This window comes from Mesoplodon mirus, assembly GCF_964341445.2.
Source record: "Mesoplodon mirus genome assembly, chromosome: 3".
NCBI lineage: Eukaryota > Metazoa > Chordata > Mammalia > Artiodactyla > Ziphiidae > Mesoplodon > Mesoplodon mirus.
The window spans coordinates 159,236,628-159,253,394 of record NC_138978.1 but is presented as its reverse complement, the minus strand read 5'-3'; the positions used below and the strand labels follow the sequence as shown (position 1 = coordinate 159,253,394).

The 16,767-nt window shown below is 42.1% G+C and overlaps 1 protein-coding gene across 2 annotated transcripts in view; it reads left to right on the top strand.

Annotated features, from left to right (window-relative positions):
• RGL1 (ral guanine nucleotide dissociation stimulator like 1) overlaps positions 1 to 16,767 on the top strand; it is a 127,010-nt gene that overhangs the window by 62,262 nt on the left and 47,981 nt on the right. For both annotated transcript variants that reach the window (XM_082612056.1, XM_082612055.1), the window contains exon 4: positions 1,033 to 1,110. In XM_082612056.1, the coding sequence (XP_082468182.1) occupies positions 1,033 to 1,110 (78 nt within the window). The remainder of the gene's footprint in view (positions 1 to 1,032; positions 1,111 to 16,767) is intronic.

Below are 16,767 nucleotides of genomic sequence, written 5' to 3'. Positions count from 1 at the left end.
AGTGGCTGGGGAAGCCTAGATCAGCCTGGCCTCGGTGTACACACTGCTTGCTCTCTTGGTTGCTGAGACACGAGGATTCTGTTCTTCAGTCCTTGTCTCTATCTCAGCCTTTACTTGAGGGTTCGGAATTATTTCCATCACCCTCCTCCAATAGGACCTATCCTCAAGGAGACCAGACTCATAAGCAGAGCATGGAGTCCTCATCTTGTGCCCATGTGTGGCACAGGCGTGAAGGTTGTGCAAGCAAAGCCACATCTTCCTTCAGTAGCTACACAGAGGGGTTGATGCTCAGAGTTCATGAGGAATCTCCCATCTGTGCATCACATAACGCCTGATTCTCCTGCTAAGAGGAAAAGAGTAATTTCATCGAAAAAAATCCAAAGAAATGTTAAATATTAAGAGAAAGTTTTAAGTAGTGTGATTCATTGCTAAATCACTTTCCTTGGAGACTGTATATTTATACATACACACACACACATATATATATACACACACATATATATGTTTACCCATTAAATAAATATCAATAATATAGTATCATTTTTTTAAGAGTATTTATGTTTAAACTTCTTTGGTGTTCTTTTATTAATTAATTAATTTATTTTTGCTGTGTTGGGTCTTCGTTTCTGTGCGAGGGCTTTCTCTAGTTGTGGCAAGCGGGGGCCACTCTTCATCACGGTGCGCGGGCCTCTCACTATCGCGGCCTCTCTTGTTGCGGAGCACAGGCTCCGGATGCGCAGGCTCAGTAGTTATGGCTCACGGGCCCAGCCGCTCCGCGGCACGTGGGATCTTCCCAGACCAGGGCTCGAACCCATGTCCCCTGCATTAGCAGGCAGATTCTCAACCACTGTGCCACCAGGGAAGCCCTAATATAGTATCATTTTTGATGTTATTTCACAGATATTACTTTCCTTAAATACTCCTGAAAAGTATAACCGTTGTCTTGTGCTTGAAATGGAAAAGAGTTGCTCTCCAACACTACTGACTGCATTTTCTGTTTGTCTGTTTGTTTGTTTGTTTTTATCTATAAAGGTATGGAAACCTGACAAGCCCAAGCTGTGAAGACGTTGGAGGCCAGAGTTCCTCAGAGTCCAAGACGGTGATCAGGAAGTGAGTTTGCCTCCTCTCTGCATTACAAGCTCTCAGTCAAGACTTATTATCTTAAAAGAATGTAATTTAGTAGAGTTTTTAATTTCCTTTGGAACGTTGCCATGGTTTTTTTCCATAATACATATAAAGTCATAGAAGTATTTTTTGACCATCTAATGCTCTTCATTTATTCATTCAGTAAACATGTATTGATCACCCACTCTTGGCCAGGCCCTGTGCTAAGGGGTACAGCTATGAACTAAATAAGTAAGTCCAAGCTCTTATGAAGTTCATATTTTAGTAGAGAGAGAGAGACAAAGAATCCAGGCAAAAAAGAATGAAGTAGGGCAGTGGGGCTAGATCCTGATGGAGACTTTGATTCACATAGGGTGTCGGAAATGGGCTTTCTGATCTGATCTGGAGACATTGGAGCAGAAACCTGAATGTGGTGCAGGTGAGGCCTTGTGAATGTCCAGGCAGGGAGAATATGGAAAAAGCTCTGCGGCAGGAACAGTGTTTGAGAAACAGTAGAGGGGTGAATGAGGCTGTAGCCAAGTGAGTGAAGTGGCAAGTACTGGGGCATGAGATCTCTAAGGGCCCCTCATCACATGAAGGCTTTGGGAAGGATGCTGAATTTTATTCTGAGAAAGATAAGAAACACTTAACAGGGCTTTAGGAGAATAGTGCTATGGCCTGGTTTATATTTAAAAGGCCTACTCTGGCTCTGTGTGGAAAATAGACCATGACACTGGGGACAGGAGCAAGAGTGGCGGCAGGGAGCCCGGTTAGGGCCCTTACGTGGGTCCAGGCAAGGGGTGCTGACAGCATGGACATGAGTAGTAATAGTAGTTGTCGTCATCATCATTACAGGAGTGGTGACAAGAAGTAGTAGCTTGTAGCAGTGACAGCTTCTGCAGAAGTCCTGAAGCTGTTGCTGACAGGATGTACTGATGCAGTGGGTGCGGCATATGAGAGAAAGAAGAGGCAAGGGTGCCTCCAAGGGTTGTGTGTGAGCAAGTGATAGAATGGAGCCCTGGCTTTATGCGAGAAGAAAGTTTGGTGGGGAGCATGTGTCAATAATTTCATCTTAGACGTATTAATTTTGAGGTAATTGGGTGAGTGCAGATTCCAGGGAGAAGTCTAGACTGGAAGTATACATTTGGGCATCCTTAGTTTATACATGGTGTTTAAAGCTATGGGAATGGATGTGACCTCCTGTGGACGAAGGGTAGATCTAGAAGGAAAAGGTCCAAAGACTGAGCCTTGGTTCCCTCCAGTACTGAGAATTAGGAAAGCAGACGGTCCAGCAGAGGAGACTGGAACAGAGCAGGTAGGGGGAAGGAGAAGAAAGAAGCTGTGTTCCAGAAGACAAGCAGAGAAGGGGTTTTGGAAGGGGCGTGACCAACTGTGTCTGATGCTGTCCAGACATCAAGCGAGAGGGGTCTGGGGAGTGACCCCTAATTTTGCCACACTTCCGTCTTCGGCACCCGTGGCAAGCGCAGTTTTGGTGGATGGAGATGTGGGTTAAGAGAGGTTAGAAGGGGAGGAAGTGGGGACGACAAGTTTAACGACTCTTTGGAAGAGTTATGTTGTAAAGGGGAACAGAGAAATGGGGCGGAGGATGAGGGCAAGGGATGGTCTTTTCATTGTGCTTTTTTTTTTTAAATGGGAGGTAGTTTATGTTGATGAATTTGATCCAGCAGTCCGTGAAGACGAAATCCACGATGTAGGGGTACAGGCTGCTGAAGGAGTGAGGTTCTTGAGTAGATAGGTTACATACTAGGGTGCTTGAAACCACTCACGGTTTCATTTGGAGATCAAAAGTTCAGGGAGGTAATCCTATGGAATTTTTAACTGTTCAGGCAATTGGCTGATGGACTTCTTTCTCCAGGAGCCAGGGATATAAAGATGAGAAAACTGGGTATCTTTTTAACTCCTGAGTTAGGTGTCAAGTAGTTTCATAATTTTATTGGATGGGCCATAACCTTCCAGAAAACTAAACACACCAGTGTAGATATTTGAATGCCAAGTGCAAAGTGTGGTGAGTGGAAGAGATACCTTATTCCTAGAGGGCTTTAGGGAGGCTCCTTGGAAGAGGTGACATCTGAAGCAGGCTTTGAAGGAGCGTGAAGATTTGGATGGTAGAGCCATTTAGGAAGGGGACAGTGGAATCAAATCAGGGAAGTGCAGAGTATATGATATTTGGGGGAACAGCACAGAATTGGAGCAGCTGCTTCACTGTGTACATGTTGGGTGAGGGCAGTTAGTGGCGCTGAAGTTATCATGAAAGGTTTGAATTTCTCACAAATTCAAGAGGGTTTGGACTTTCCCTGGTAAGCAGTGGGCAGTCAGCCCTAAAGACTTTTTGCAGGAGGGAAGCCGTATAATCAGATAGGTAATTTGATGGAATGGATTAGACTTACAACCTTCTTTTTTTTTCTTGTGGTTCTTTATTATCTCTTTGTTGTGCCCAATCCAGATGCCGCTGCCTAGCCCATAAATGCCACATCAGCATCGCCTGGGAACTTGCTAAGAATGCAGAGTCTCAGGCCCTGCCCCAGACCTAGATTAGAATCTGCATTTTAACAAGATCCTCAAGTGATTCCTATGCATTTTAAAGTTTGAGAATCGTAGGATTAGAGGGGTTTTGTTGTTGTTAGTTTTGTTTATCCATGAAAACTTACGGAAATAATATTTTTTTTAAAAAAGAACCTTTTTTATAATGAATTTTAAAACATATGTTAAAGAAGAGATACTCTACGAATTGAGTGGCCAGCTTGTCAAATGTAACCTCGATCTGTGACCAGATTCAGAAATAAGCGTGTTGTTATCTACATATTTTGGAATTGCATCACATCTAGAGCTGCCATTCAACTAGCCACCTGAACACTCTGAGGAGAGTAACAATATGAAAAATATCCAGAGCTTTTCTGTTTCCCAGGGGGTGTTTTGAGATTAAATAGTTTTCTGGGAAGTAGCAGTTAAAGCAAATTGATTTGTACTCTGGACATGAATAGTCATGCTCATTCTTTTAAAGCCTGTTATAAAACTTCATTCAAATTAATTGTACACCAGGAACAGTAACGTGGGTGAGACTCCAGGATAAGCTGTTTTAAAGGGCTTTACAGTTTTAAGCATATGAGGCCTTAACAAAGAGCTTCACATAGAACTCCCCTGAGGGGTCCATCATCTGAGGACAATGGTCCTTTCCTAAAGCCACACAGTGAATTGGTAGAAAGTTCTTGACCCTTTTCCTCAGACTGAGTTGCCTTTTTAAGAAATTATGCCTGATGAAAATATGCCACTTTATCGTATAATGGGTCACTCTGTCCTACAGATACTGGAATGCTAAAATCCCTTCTCTCTGCTGACCTCTTTCTTCTTTCTATTTCCCTTTCTTCTGTCTTTTTGGGGTTTTTTCCCCCCACTTCTCCTTTTTATTATTTTTCATCTCACTTCAGCATTCTCTTTTTGTTCTCTTTTTCACAAGTTACCCTTCTGATCATTTCTGTGACTTGATAGGGTCACTGCTTTGTCTATTTTTGGAGGAAATCAGGGAAGCACCTTGTCCATTCCACGTGTAACACATGGAAAGTTCCTCGATCATCTCAGAGCTGCAGCAGCTGACTTGTAGCAGTGACTGAAGGCTTCCTGATGGCTGATAGATGTGTAGGAGATATGGCTATATGCCAGTTCTCAGTGGGGGAGTTTTGCCCCCAGAGGACATTTGGCAAGATCTGGAGAATTTTTGGTTGTTTCAACTTGGTGGGGAGATGCTCTGGCATCTAGTGGGCAGAGGCCAGGATTGCTGCAAAACATTCTGCCATGTGCAAGACCGGCCCCTTTCCCCCCTGCAACAAAGAATCAGTAGCGCCTAGGTAAGAAACCCTGCTGGACGGCGATGAGGCTGCTGCAGTGCTCAAGTGAAAACTGTCTTTATTTATGAACATCTAAATATATGTAAAAATAATACCATACTTATTTGGAAATGTATTTATTTATGCCCCTTTTTATAATTAGGTGAATCCAGTGCTGAGGTGGCCGTGGAGCCAGCCTCATGGAAGGTGACAGGCCCTGGGAAATGAGACTGGAGAACTCGGACTCAAGCTCCTCCTCCATCACTGTCACTTCACCTCTCTCGGTTTCAGTCTCTTTTCCTGAAAAATGAGTGCTCTGAGATCCTTTCAAGTTTAAGGAGGCCTAGGATAAAATTTATTTAGCTTTCTTTTCATCTTCTTTTTTTTTTTGCGGTACGCGGGCCTCTCACTGCTGTGGCCTCTCCCGTTGCGGAGCACAGGCTCCGGACGCACAGGCTCAGCGGCCATGGCTCACGGGCCCAGCCACTCCGCGGCATGTGGGATCTTCCCGGACTGGGGCACGAACCCGTGTCCCCTGCATCGGCAGGCGGACTCGCCACCACTGCACCACCACGGAAGCCCTCTTCTCATCTTCTTAAAAATGAAAATGAATATCAGAAGCAGAGATATGGTCCAAATATTGTATTGATTGTTTGAGAGGTGCCCTTTACTGCTTGTGTCTGTTGGAAAGACTGAGTAACCAGTTTTGATAAAATAGGAAAGAAAAAATACACAGCTTCTTTGATTTGCTTATTATTAATCGTGACATCAGAACTGCTGGCTAGGATCATAAATAAAGATGGGCTAAAGCATGGTATTGTGGGGTCAGGCAAGGAGCAGCAAAATGCCCATTGTTTTTCTTTGCTGCAAATCTGTGTTCTTGTGATTTCAGGTGGGGAACAGGCGGAAGGAATTCAGTGACATTCTAAGAAGTAAACATCCTGTTTTAGGACAGATGCCTTCAGTTTTGCAGCCCAGGGATATGGGGGGTGGAGGTGGGGAATCACTACTGGGTTTAACTATGAAAAGGGAAATGTTCAACTATTGTTTGGTTTTTCAGTTTTTGTTGTAAAGCAAAGAACAAGGCTTACATTTGATACAGGCTCCCAAGTCCCAAGGTAACAGTCTTTCCTGTATTTCTGAATATGGATCTAATCAACCTTTCAAAGGATAAAAGAACTTAAAAGAAGGCAAAAATGTGGAAATAACAGATGAAACAGTCAAGATGAAAGATTGGTTTCTGGTGTCTTGGACCACAACTGGCTAGTGTTCTTCATGAATTTCAAAAAGTATCTGATTGTGCTGTGACTCTCACTTGTAATTCCAGTCCCGAGTATGCCTGGTTCAGGCTTTGTGTGGTATCAGGACCTTTAAAGTTATCTGGCTAAAGTAAGAATTCCTTCAGTTGCAGGGAATTCAACTTGCAAGGATTTTAGATGTTGGAATCTTTGCCACACAGTGATTTCTGATGTTAGCACTAGACTGATGTAAATAATAAGTCATACCATGTTTGTTTCTACAATCCCTAAACTTGTCACTGTTGGGAAATCAGGGAACTCACTTCCTATGACAGAAGAAAACATCTCTGCCAACGTTCATGCTACCTGCACCCCTTTCCTCCTTCCTGCCGACACTTTTACACGAGAAAATGCTATCTATTTAGAATAATACAATCTGAACCAGGTGGGAAAAGGAAACTTTCCTTAGTGCAGATTTATTACAATCATTGAATTCAGAAGTGAAGAGAACATGAAGAAGGGATATTAACCATACAGAGCCTTGACACCGTGAATCTTCACTCTCTGAAATGTATTTGAGATTAGAATATCATATATATATATATATATAAAATATATATATATATATATATATATATATATACACACATATATACACACACACACACACACAGAACTTTATTTAAAGATGTTTAAGGGATTCCCTGGTGGTGCAGTGGTTGAGAGTCCGCCTGCCGATGCAGGGGACACAGGTTTGTGCCCCGGTCCGGGAAGATCCCACTTGCCGCAGAGCGGCTGGGCCCGTGAGCCATGGCCGCTGAGCCTGCGCGTCCGGAGTCTGTGCTGTGCAACGGGAGAGGCCACAACAGTGAGAGGCCCGTGGACCAGAAAAAAAAAAAAAAAAGTTTAAAACTGTTCAGGAATTACGCTTTTTTATTCCTTTAAAAAAATTACTATTGTAATGTTGAAATAGTTTCTGTTTTCTTTTCTTTAATTGACTCTCATCACTTCCCTTCTGGAATGCCATGTTTTGTTTTCTCAAACTCTTTACCATAACAGTGGTTTAAACCACTGAAATCATTCTGCTTTCATCTCCAAACATTCAGATGATATAAAAGTCATTCTTGTAATCTTTTCCCAGAAGTTGTAAATAGTGACACCCGGTTTTAGTCAGTGGTAAAGAGTCCTATAAATATTAGTATTCAAGATATTGGAAACATTTGAAAGAAAAGGGAGATGAGTTAAAGGAAGCTGGCTGTAATTCTTTAATATCTGGGAAACTTTACAGTGGAAGGTATTAACAAATCTTCCCAGTGAGTTCGCAATCAATATTCATTCCATCCAATTCAAATAACCTAAGAAGGCAATTGAAATCAATCTGAGTGATTGTAACAAAAATGGGGCAAAGAAAGAGGAGTAAAGAACAGAGCAAAAATAAGATTTAAAACTCCAAATTTAGAAGAATTAAAGGCTATAACGTGAAAGGAATATTTTTAAAAAGTAAAACAAAAGTAGAAATGGAGATGCAATAAACCACATAAAAGAGCCAGGTATTGTCTTTAAAACATCCATACTGGACAAAGAAAAACAGAAAGTATAGTTTTAAAAAAGTCATTGAAATCTTGAATCAAAATTATGCATTTAAGGGAAGAGTGCAGGCTCTCAAGCAGAAATTACTTTTCTAATAATGGAGGAATGAAACAACATCGATAATCATTGATTCAGAGAGAAGAATAAATGGCCGCCTGAGAATCTCCTAAGGTCCTCTACACGTTAGAGAAAGGTAAAGAGACATCACAACCAGACTCTGTCACTTGATCACCCTGCAGTGTCAGAGATGATGGAAATGATGATACCACTGTCACCTCTCCGACCACCACCACTGGCTACAGTTTGGGGTGTACTTACCTTAGTGCAAGGCTTTCTGTAGGCATTTTGTACCTTCTTTTACTATCACAGACATGCTGTGAGATATTGTCCTGATTTTATAGGTGTGTAAGCTGAGGCTCCAGAAAAGTTACATGCTTTGACTAAGATCAAGCAGCTGGTCAGTGACAGGTCTGATATTTGATCTTGGGTCCAGTTGACTCCAGGACTTGGATTTCTCACCGTTTTGCTCTCAGGCCTGTTATTTCAAAAATAGCGTTGGGATCTCTGGTGCTCATAAATTCCCCCTGCCCCCTCACCCCTGCCGCCATATTTGTCTATATTACCGTAAAAGGGCTGCAGAGAGAAGTACATGAGGAACTAGGGTATAGTATCACCGTTGTGACTAGTGCTTTAGCTTGTTAGCATTCTGAGATTGTACAGTTTGGGATTATTTCCTTTAGCCTGTGTTGTCTTGCCTGGCTTTTTTTATGAAATGAACAACCCGAGGAAGGTCCCCAAACAGCTGTTAGAAATGTGGAAGTTAGGCTTGTTTCCTGGGGAAGGAGATGGGTTGGAGGATGTGAGGAAAGAAGAAGGAAGACCAGATTGGTCAGGCCCATCAATCTGAGCGCCTGCTTCCTGTTCTTGGTGCCTTGTAGCATCTGTCATCCCCAACGGAAACTCCATTCTAATGGTGAAAACTGTAGAACGCCTCAGCAATTTTTTCATTAAAGGCCTATTTATAACATAAAAACTCCCTTCTTGGACTGTGAGGAATTAGAGAATAATGAGTTACTGAGGTCCCTGAAAAATAACTTTGGTGAGCGGTGGTGTCTCTTTCTAATAATAATGGCTAGAGTTCATTGGCTGCTTCATAGGAATTGTCCCTGTGTTAAGTACTGAGTATCCTTTTAATACCCTCATAATAACTCTATGTGTTATTATTCCTGTTTTACAGATGGGGAGTCTGAGACATAGAGAGGTTAAGGAACATGTCCAAGGTCATACAGTGAATAAATGAGAGAGTGGGATTTAACCCAGGCTTTAAGCTCAACACTGTGTGGTCTCTACTTCTTCCCCTGTGATAAAAATGAGACTATTTCTCTTAAGTACTTAGGTTGGACCCCCTTGTTCATCTTTTTTTCCCCCTTAGGACATTTTAAACAACAGTTTTACATTTATATAAAAATTGAGCCAATAATACAGAATTCCCATATACCTTCCTCACAGTTTCCCCTATTATTAACTTCTAACATGAATATACACATTTGTTACAATTAATGAATCAATGCATTGTCAACTAAAGTTCATAGTTTAGTCAGAGTTCCTTTTTTTTTTTTTTTTTTTTTACGTAATGGCCCTGTTCTGTTCCAGGATCCCATCCAGGATACTGCATTACATTTAGTTGGGATATCTCTCTAGGTTCCTATTGGCTGTGACAGTTTTTGACTTTTCTTGTTTTTGATGACCTTGACAGTGTTGAGGAGTACTGATCAGATATATTTTAGGACACCCCTTTATTAGAATTTTTCTTGTAATTAGACTGATATTTTTCCTCATAATTAGACTGAATTTATGAGGTTTGAGAGAAATATCACAGAGATAAAATACCATTCTCATCACATACTTTCACCATGATTTACGCCTGTTGATGTTGGCCTTGATCACCTGGATGAAGTTGTTATTTTTCAGGTTTCTTCACGGCATATGTCTCTTTTCCCCCTTCCTTTCCATACTATATTGTTTGGAAGGAAGTCACTAGGCACAACCCCTTTGTTTTGCTTCCCTTCTTTTAGGGTAAAGTATCTACCTAATTTATTTGGAAAACTTCTGCATGGGAGATTTGTCTCGCCCATTTATTAATTTATTCAGTCTTTTATTTATATCAGTATGGACTCATGGAAATTTATTTATTTATTATTTATTATTATTTTTTTGTGTGTACGCGGGCCTCTCACTGCCGTGGCCTCTCCCATTGTGGAGCACAGGCTCTGGATGCGCAGGCTCAGCGGCCATGGCTCACGGGCCTAGCCGCTCCGCAGCATGTGGGATCTTCCCAGACCGGGGCACGAACCCATGTCCCCTGCATTGGCAGGCGGACTCTCAACCACTGCGCCACCAGGGAAGCCCGGAAATTTATTAATACTGTGGGATATAATGCAGTGCTACTTTATGTATTTTATTGCTCAGATTATTCCAGCTTTGGCCATTGGGAACTCTTCTGGTTGACTCCTGTGTCACTTTCACACATCCCTATTACTGTATTTGAGCCCTTCCTTACTTTATGGCACTACAAGACGTTCTAGATTCATCTTGTATATTTCCCATCCCAGTCTTAGAATCAGCCATTTCTTCTTCTGTTTTTTTTTTTTTTTTAGATTTTCAGGAGACCTTAAAGTTTTTTTTTTTTTTTAGATTTATTTTTGGCTTGTTGGTCTTCGTTTCTATGCGAGGACTTTCTTTAGTTGCGGCAAGTGGGGGCCACTCTTCATCACGGTGTGCGGGCCTCTCACTATCGCGGCCTCTCTTGTTGTGGAGCACAGGCTCCAGACGCGCAGGCTCAGTAGTTGTGGCTCATGGGCCCAGCCGCTCCGCAGCATGTGAGATCCTCCCAGACCAGGGCTCAAACCCGTGTCGCCTGCATTGGCAGGCAGATTCTCAACTACTGCGCCACCAGGGAAGCCCGACCTGGTTCTTTTTATTGGAGAATGATATTAGAAACCAAGATCTGGGTGCTAGGTGTGCTCATCCCTACTGGGGTGTCATTTCTTCTGGCCCTCTCAGCTGACATGGCTAGGAAATATATGTGTAAATGCATATACCTATAAATATGTCTATGTATAACCATCTATATATTATATTAAATATGAATTCTTACTGATGCCTTCAACTCTAATCCTTACCACATGGACCATTCTGGCTTCCTCCCGTTGCTTATTTGTGAGTATCCTCTCCAACAGTGAGAAAACCAGCTTCTACCCTCTGCCTTCCATTTACTTAGTTGTTCAGTTTCAGTATATATGTATGGCAGTATCAGAATCGTTAACTCGTACCCCTGAGGGAAACAACTTTCTCAACCAGAGTCCAGTGTTTATGTGTAGTTCCTTTTGCCTTTAGTCCTTAATCTTATAGATTGTAATTCTTCTTTTTTAAAATAATGAAAATAGCTAATGTTTTTGAGCACTCACTATGTCTTAGGGACTATTCTAAATACTTCAGATATATTATCTCTTTTAGGCCTCACAGGAATTCTGTGAGGAGGGCTCTATTACTGTATCCATTTTACAGATGAGGAAGCAGAGGCATAAAGAGGTTGGGTTTGTCTGACTAACCAGAGAGTCAGTCTGACTCCAGAGAATGTGTGTAACCACATTGGCTATACTGTTCATGAAAAATAGGCATTTAGGAGACCTCTTAGTTTTGTTCCTTTTCTAATGGAGTGCAGTCACTGACATACTGAGTAAGGTTTGGTAATATAGGATTAAGTCTCTGCACAACAATTCTCTTCAATTTCTGTAAATTTACATTCAGTTGCCAGGGTCTGCACATGTAGTTTGGGAATGAAAGACAGGTGTGTAAACACTTGATTTTGAGTTATTGGTTTTGAGCTCATCTCCTCCTACTCTTGACCCTTTCCCACCCATATTTACTCTTTATACTGTGTGTCCTTCCTATCCCAATCTTTTTCTTCCTCCTTCTTGCCTTGGAGGTTTTTCTCTTCTTTAACTGCCCATAGCCCCTCACTGGCTTTTCTGCCATATATTGCCTTCTGGTGCTTAGTCCCTACTCTGGCTTTGTTTACATTTATTTCCCTGGGTCTCCCTTAATTCCTCTTTTACTTTCCCTCCCAGCGTTCTAACCTCTACTCACCACCAGTACCAAAATGTACAATGGAAAATGTACAAGAAAGCATTGCAAGATTACCTTGACACGTCTAGATAATGTTTCCATCCTTTACATGCTTTTACAGGCAAAAAAAGGAAAAAAAAAATCTCTGCACCTCCCTTTGTTCTTTCTCATCAGGAAAACCATCTAGCCAGGGGTCTTAGAGGCAGACTGTAACTGGCAGCCTTCCCAGAAACAGCAGAAAATCATTCTGTGACTAGGAGAACAAGGTGGAGGGTCTAGCTCAGAGCCAGTGTCAAGGTTACTTTGCTTTCTTTCCCTGAAGGGCAAAGTGCATTGGCTCCCACCCAGAGGGCCTGGCAGTGTCCTGTGCTACACTGCTTCAAAGGCCACCCTCTACATAGATCTTTTTACCTTTTCATTATCTATATTAGGGAAAGATCCAATTCTTGGAGAGTATCCTAAAATAGAAAAATGTTTTGCTGCTTTTAAAAAATGTTTCCATGTCTAATCTTCTGCTGATGAGTAAGTAATGATAAATTATTACCTCAAATAGATTTCTGGGGAGAGAAAGCTCTAAATGGACAGAGTTATTCTTTTTGTCATAATAATCCTATTTCTTGGCTTGGAAGTTATACATCATGGGAGCGATGACCTCATACCTAGAAGGTTTTTTTTTTAATTAAACCTTTTACCAATTCTAGAGTATCTTACTACCTATGTGATTTTAACATGATTTAATGCATTTATCTTAAAATCCCTGTACGTATTAAAAACCTGTGGTTTGAGCATAATAGCCTAATGCTCACCTCGGTCAGCCCTCTTACTCTGCATTGCATGCCTGAAGGTCCCTGAGAGTGATTAGAAGTTTTGTACTATTTCCTTATACCTCTCAGCTAAGACATCTGTCTGATGTCTTCCAACCAGGTATTCTTAAGTGTGATTTCTGTTTGGCTAAGAAATCAAATGAGCATAGCAAATCTCATCATGCTCCATTTCTCCCCTCTTTTCCTATGCTTTTTTTTTTTTTTTTTTTTTGCGGTATGCGGGCCTCTCACTGTTGTGGCCTCTCCCATTGCGGAGCACAGGCTCCGGATGCGCAGGCTCAGCAGCCACGGCCCACGGGCCCAGCTGCTCCGCGGCACGTGGGATCTTCCTGGACCGGGGCACGAACCCGTGTCCCCTGCATCGGCAGGCGGGCTCTCAACCACTGCACCACCAGGGAAGCCCCTCTTTTCCTGTTCTTTAAACAGGTCTTCCTTATGTCTCTTAAAAGTGTTTTGCTTTCTCTCACCTCAGGACCTTTGCTTATGCTGTTACCCCAGAGTCTTCACCCTGCTAATTCTCCCTTATCCTTAAGATCTCAGCTTTAACGTCATTTCCTCAGGGAAGCACTCCATGGAGCCCTGACCAGGTTTACTCTCTCTGAAGGTAAATACCCTAGACTCCCCTACTGTGACATTCATCACATAAATAGTTTTTGTGAATATGGAAAGTAAAGGGTACTCAATAAATATTAGTTGGATTAGTGAATTCATTTTCCCCCAGCGTCTGTTCTATTACAAGTAAAAGTCTTAGAAACCACATCTGGGTCTGGACACGACTTCCTTCCTTCACATACTACAAGAATTTGTACCTTGCCAAGGATGCCTGAGGTAGAGAAAGCAATCCTGGTTGTCTGCTGTGCCATCAGATTTGGGCCTCGCCCCTGCTCCCCCCACCCCCCATCCAGTCATTCTTAATCAGACACACACGTTCCCTTGGGAGTGAGGAGTGCTGGCTTTTCTCCTTACTGAGATTAGATTATGTCACAATCTTAACCTTTCCATTTGGCTTCAGAAATTACTTCTTCAGTCTTCACAAGTTTTTTTTTTTAATTTATTTATTATTTATTTTTGGCTGTGTTAGATCTTTGTTGCTGTGCGTGGGCTTTCTCTAGTTGCAGCGAGTGGGAGCTACTCTTTGTTGTGGTGTGCAGGCTTCTCATTGTGGTGGCTTCTCTTGTTGCAGAGCATGGGCTCTAGGCACGTGGGCTTCACTAGTTGTGGCTCGTGGGCTCTAGAGCACAGGCTCAGTAGTTGTGGTTCACGGGCTTAGTTGCTCCGCAGCATGTGGGATCTTCCCAGACCAGGGCTCGAACCCGTGTCTCCTGCATTGGCAGGCGAGTTCTTAACCACTGCGCCACCAGGGAAGTCCCTGTATTACACTTTGATGTTCCTGAATTTGTCTGTCCTGAGGGGGGCTGACTCAGGGGTGTGTGTGTGAGTGTGTGGGGTGTGTGTGTGTGTGTGGCATGTGTGTGAGTGGTGTGTGTGTGGTGTGTGTGAGCGTGTGTGGTGTGTGTGAGTGTGTGGTGTGTGTGAGTTTGTGCGTGGTGTGAATGTGTGGTGTGTGTGCGCGAGTGTGTGTGTGGTGTGTGTGAGTGTGTGTGGTGTGTGTGAGTGTGTGGTGTGTGTGAGTTTGTGCGTGGTGTGAATGTGTGGTGTGTGTGTGCGAGTGTGTGTGTGGTATGTGTGTGAGTGTGTGGTGTGTGTGTGTGAGTGTGTGGTGTGTCTGTGTGGGGGGTGGTATATGTTCACAGTGTTTGCCTCCCTCCAGCAGGCCTGGAGCCACAAGTGTTGCAGGAGCTGGTTTGTATTCTGTATCACTCTATTTCACGTGGCAGGTTCCTTGAGTTCTTTCCATGAGTGCTGATTGATTTTCACTGAGCCATACCTTTTTTAATCCCTTCCTTTTGTGACTTACGGCAAGTAGTCTTAAGACTGCTAACAGTTATGTTTCTCTCCAGATATCTCAATATCCTTATTGACATTATGTCATTTGAAATTCAACTGATCACTGTCAGGTAGATGAAGACAGGTATTATTATGTCTCTTCTCCAGATAAGGGTCGGTGGAGCTAAGTGACCAGTCCCACTCCCGTCGTTCAGGTGGCACAGTGAGGATGGGAACTAGGTTTTCCTCTGGAACCTTATTTCTTGCTCTGTGCATAGAGCCAAGTAGCTTCTCTAGCTTAACAGTCACACCTTTCCTGTACGTTTGTGACTTTTAACGAGGGCTTCCCTTCGTTATTAAGGTTCTTTACACCTTCCAACTAACCCGTTCTGGTTAGGATGTGCCTTAGATCTTAGGAGTGGAGCCAGGAAAGGTAAGATGGAAAAGTCACTGGCCAGTAATCCTGTTGTCTCTGTCGTGATTTTGTGATGTTGCTTTCCCTTTTGAAATTTCAAACGTTTCACATTTTATCTGCTTCTTAGCCTATCAAGAACAGAAAGTTTCTTCCCAGGACTGGCAAACATAAAGCTGCTCTGAGCTTTGGGCACACGTCCAGGCCTTTCCAGAAAGCCTGCCTCCCTGGGATGCTGATAAAACTCTGCTAATAAGAGGGCAGGGGTCTGCCTCGTGTTGTATCGTGCTGTCTTTATAAGTCCCTTCCTTCTCCTCTTTATTCTTCCTCCTCTGCCTTCATTTCTCTTTTGTCTGAAAATGCTTTTTAATTCAGTGTCTGGGTTTGTAGTGACTTTTCAAAGCCTTCTTGCGCTAAGCTGTGGGAAGGGCACTGTCACAAAGAGTAAAATGAGTAGATTAGCAACGCTAGTAGAAAATATCAGTCTGAGGAGGACAAAATGTGCACCTAAAGGTGAGTCCAATATGGATTAAGGTCCCCCTTCAGAGTTCCCCTGGGCTGCACCTTTCCATGGAAGGAAGTCCTATACAACGTGCCCCATAGAAATATACAAGTACACGAGATGTAAACAAGGATATTCATTTTGTAGTTGTACGTGTGAGAACCTAACAATAACTTAACTACCTGTGCACTAGTAGAATACCTGTATTAATTATGGTGTGTGCATGCAATGGATACTATGTGACCCTGAGAAACAGTGACAGCTAGAGGTCCTGGTGTGGATGGAGAGGTACCTATGACATACTATTCATGGGGGAAAAAATCCATGGTTCATACATATTACATCTATTAAAATATGTAAACATATCCATAGAAAAGTCTAGAAGGATATACTCCAAACTGTTCACACAAGGTCATGGTAATAAGATTAGAATGAAGGGGCGTAGATATTTTGTTGTTTTAATTTATAGATATTTGCATATTTGTGATATTTACTTTTTTCAATAAATTGTTTTATAATTTTAAAACTAACAATTATGGGGGGTAAATGAGTAAATGACATATTGATATCTTTTAACATCTGTCTTTTACTATAATTTTGGATTTCTACCTGGGTTTTTTTTAGGTTATGAACTTTTGAGGTGTTATCAGGGTCATTGAGTTGCTGGTCTCGTTGGTTGGATGCTCTTTTAGATTTTTAATTTAGTGATCTGAATTATCATCCCTTCATATCTGTCTTTTAATCACTGTCATCGAAAGAGTATTCCCTCATTGAAATATTAAAAAATATTAAGTGAGTGATAGTACTAATTAAATTAAATCACCCTTCTTTTGAGAAGTGCAAAACCGTTCTGTAAGAGTCACCGTAATGTACGCAAACGTCAGGTTTTCCTGAGTTTTATGCTATCACCCCACCTATGTGCCTACCCCAGTTCTGGACTCAATGCTCATCAGCAAAGAAGGGAAATTATTCACAGAAAAAGTCATCTTCCTTATAAAAATGAAATATTAGGATGCCGTCTCATCATTATCTTCTTCAATTCATGATATTTGGTTTTGGTGAAGAAAGGGGAAATAATGAGTGCCGTGTGTGGGCTCTCAAAATAATTGAAGTCCATCATTTCAGGGGGAGTTAGGGCTTCACCATATGAATTTGGGGGGCCATAAACATTCATACATAACAGATGATGTGACAAGTGACCCGAATAGTGAAGGTTCACTTACTAGAAGTTCATTAATTT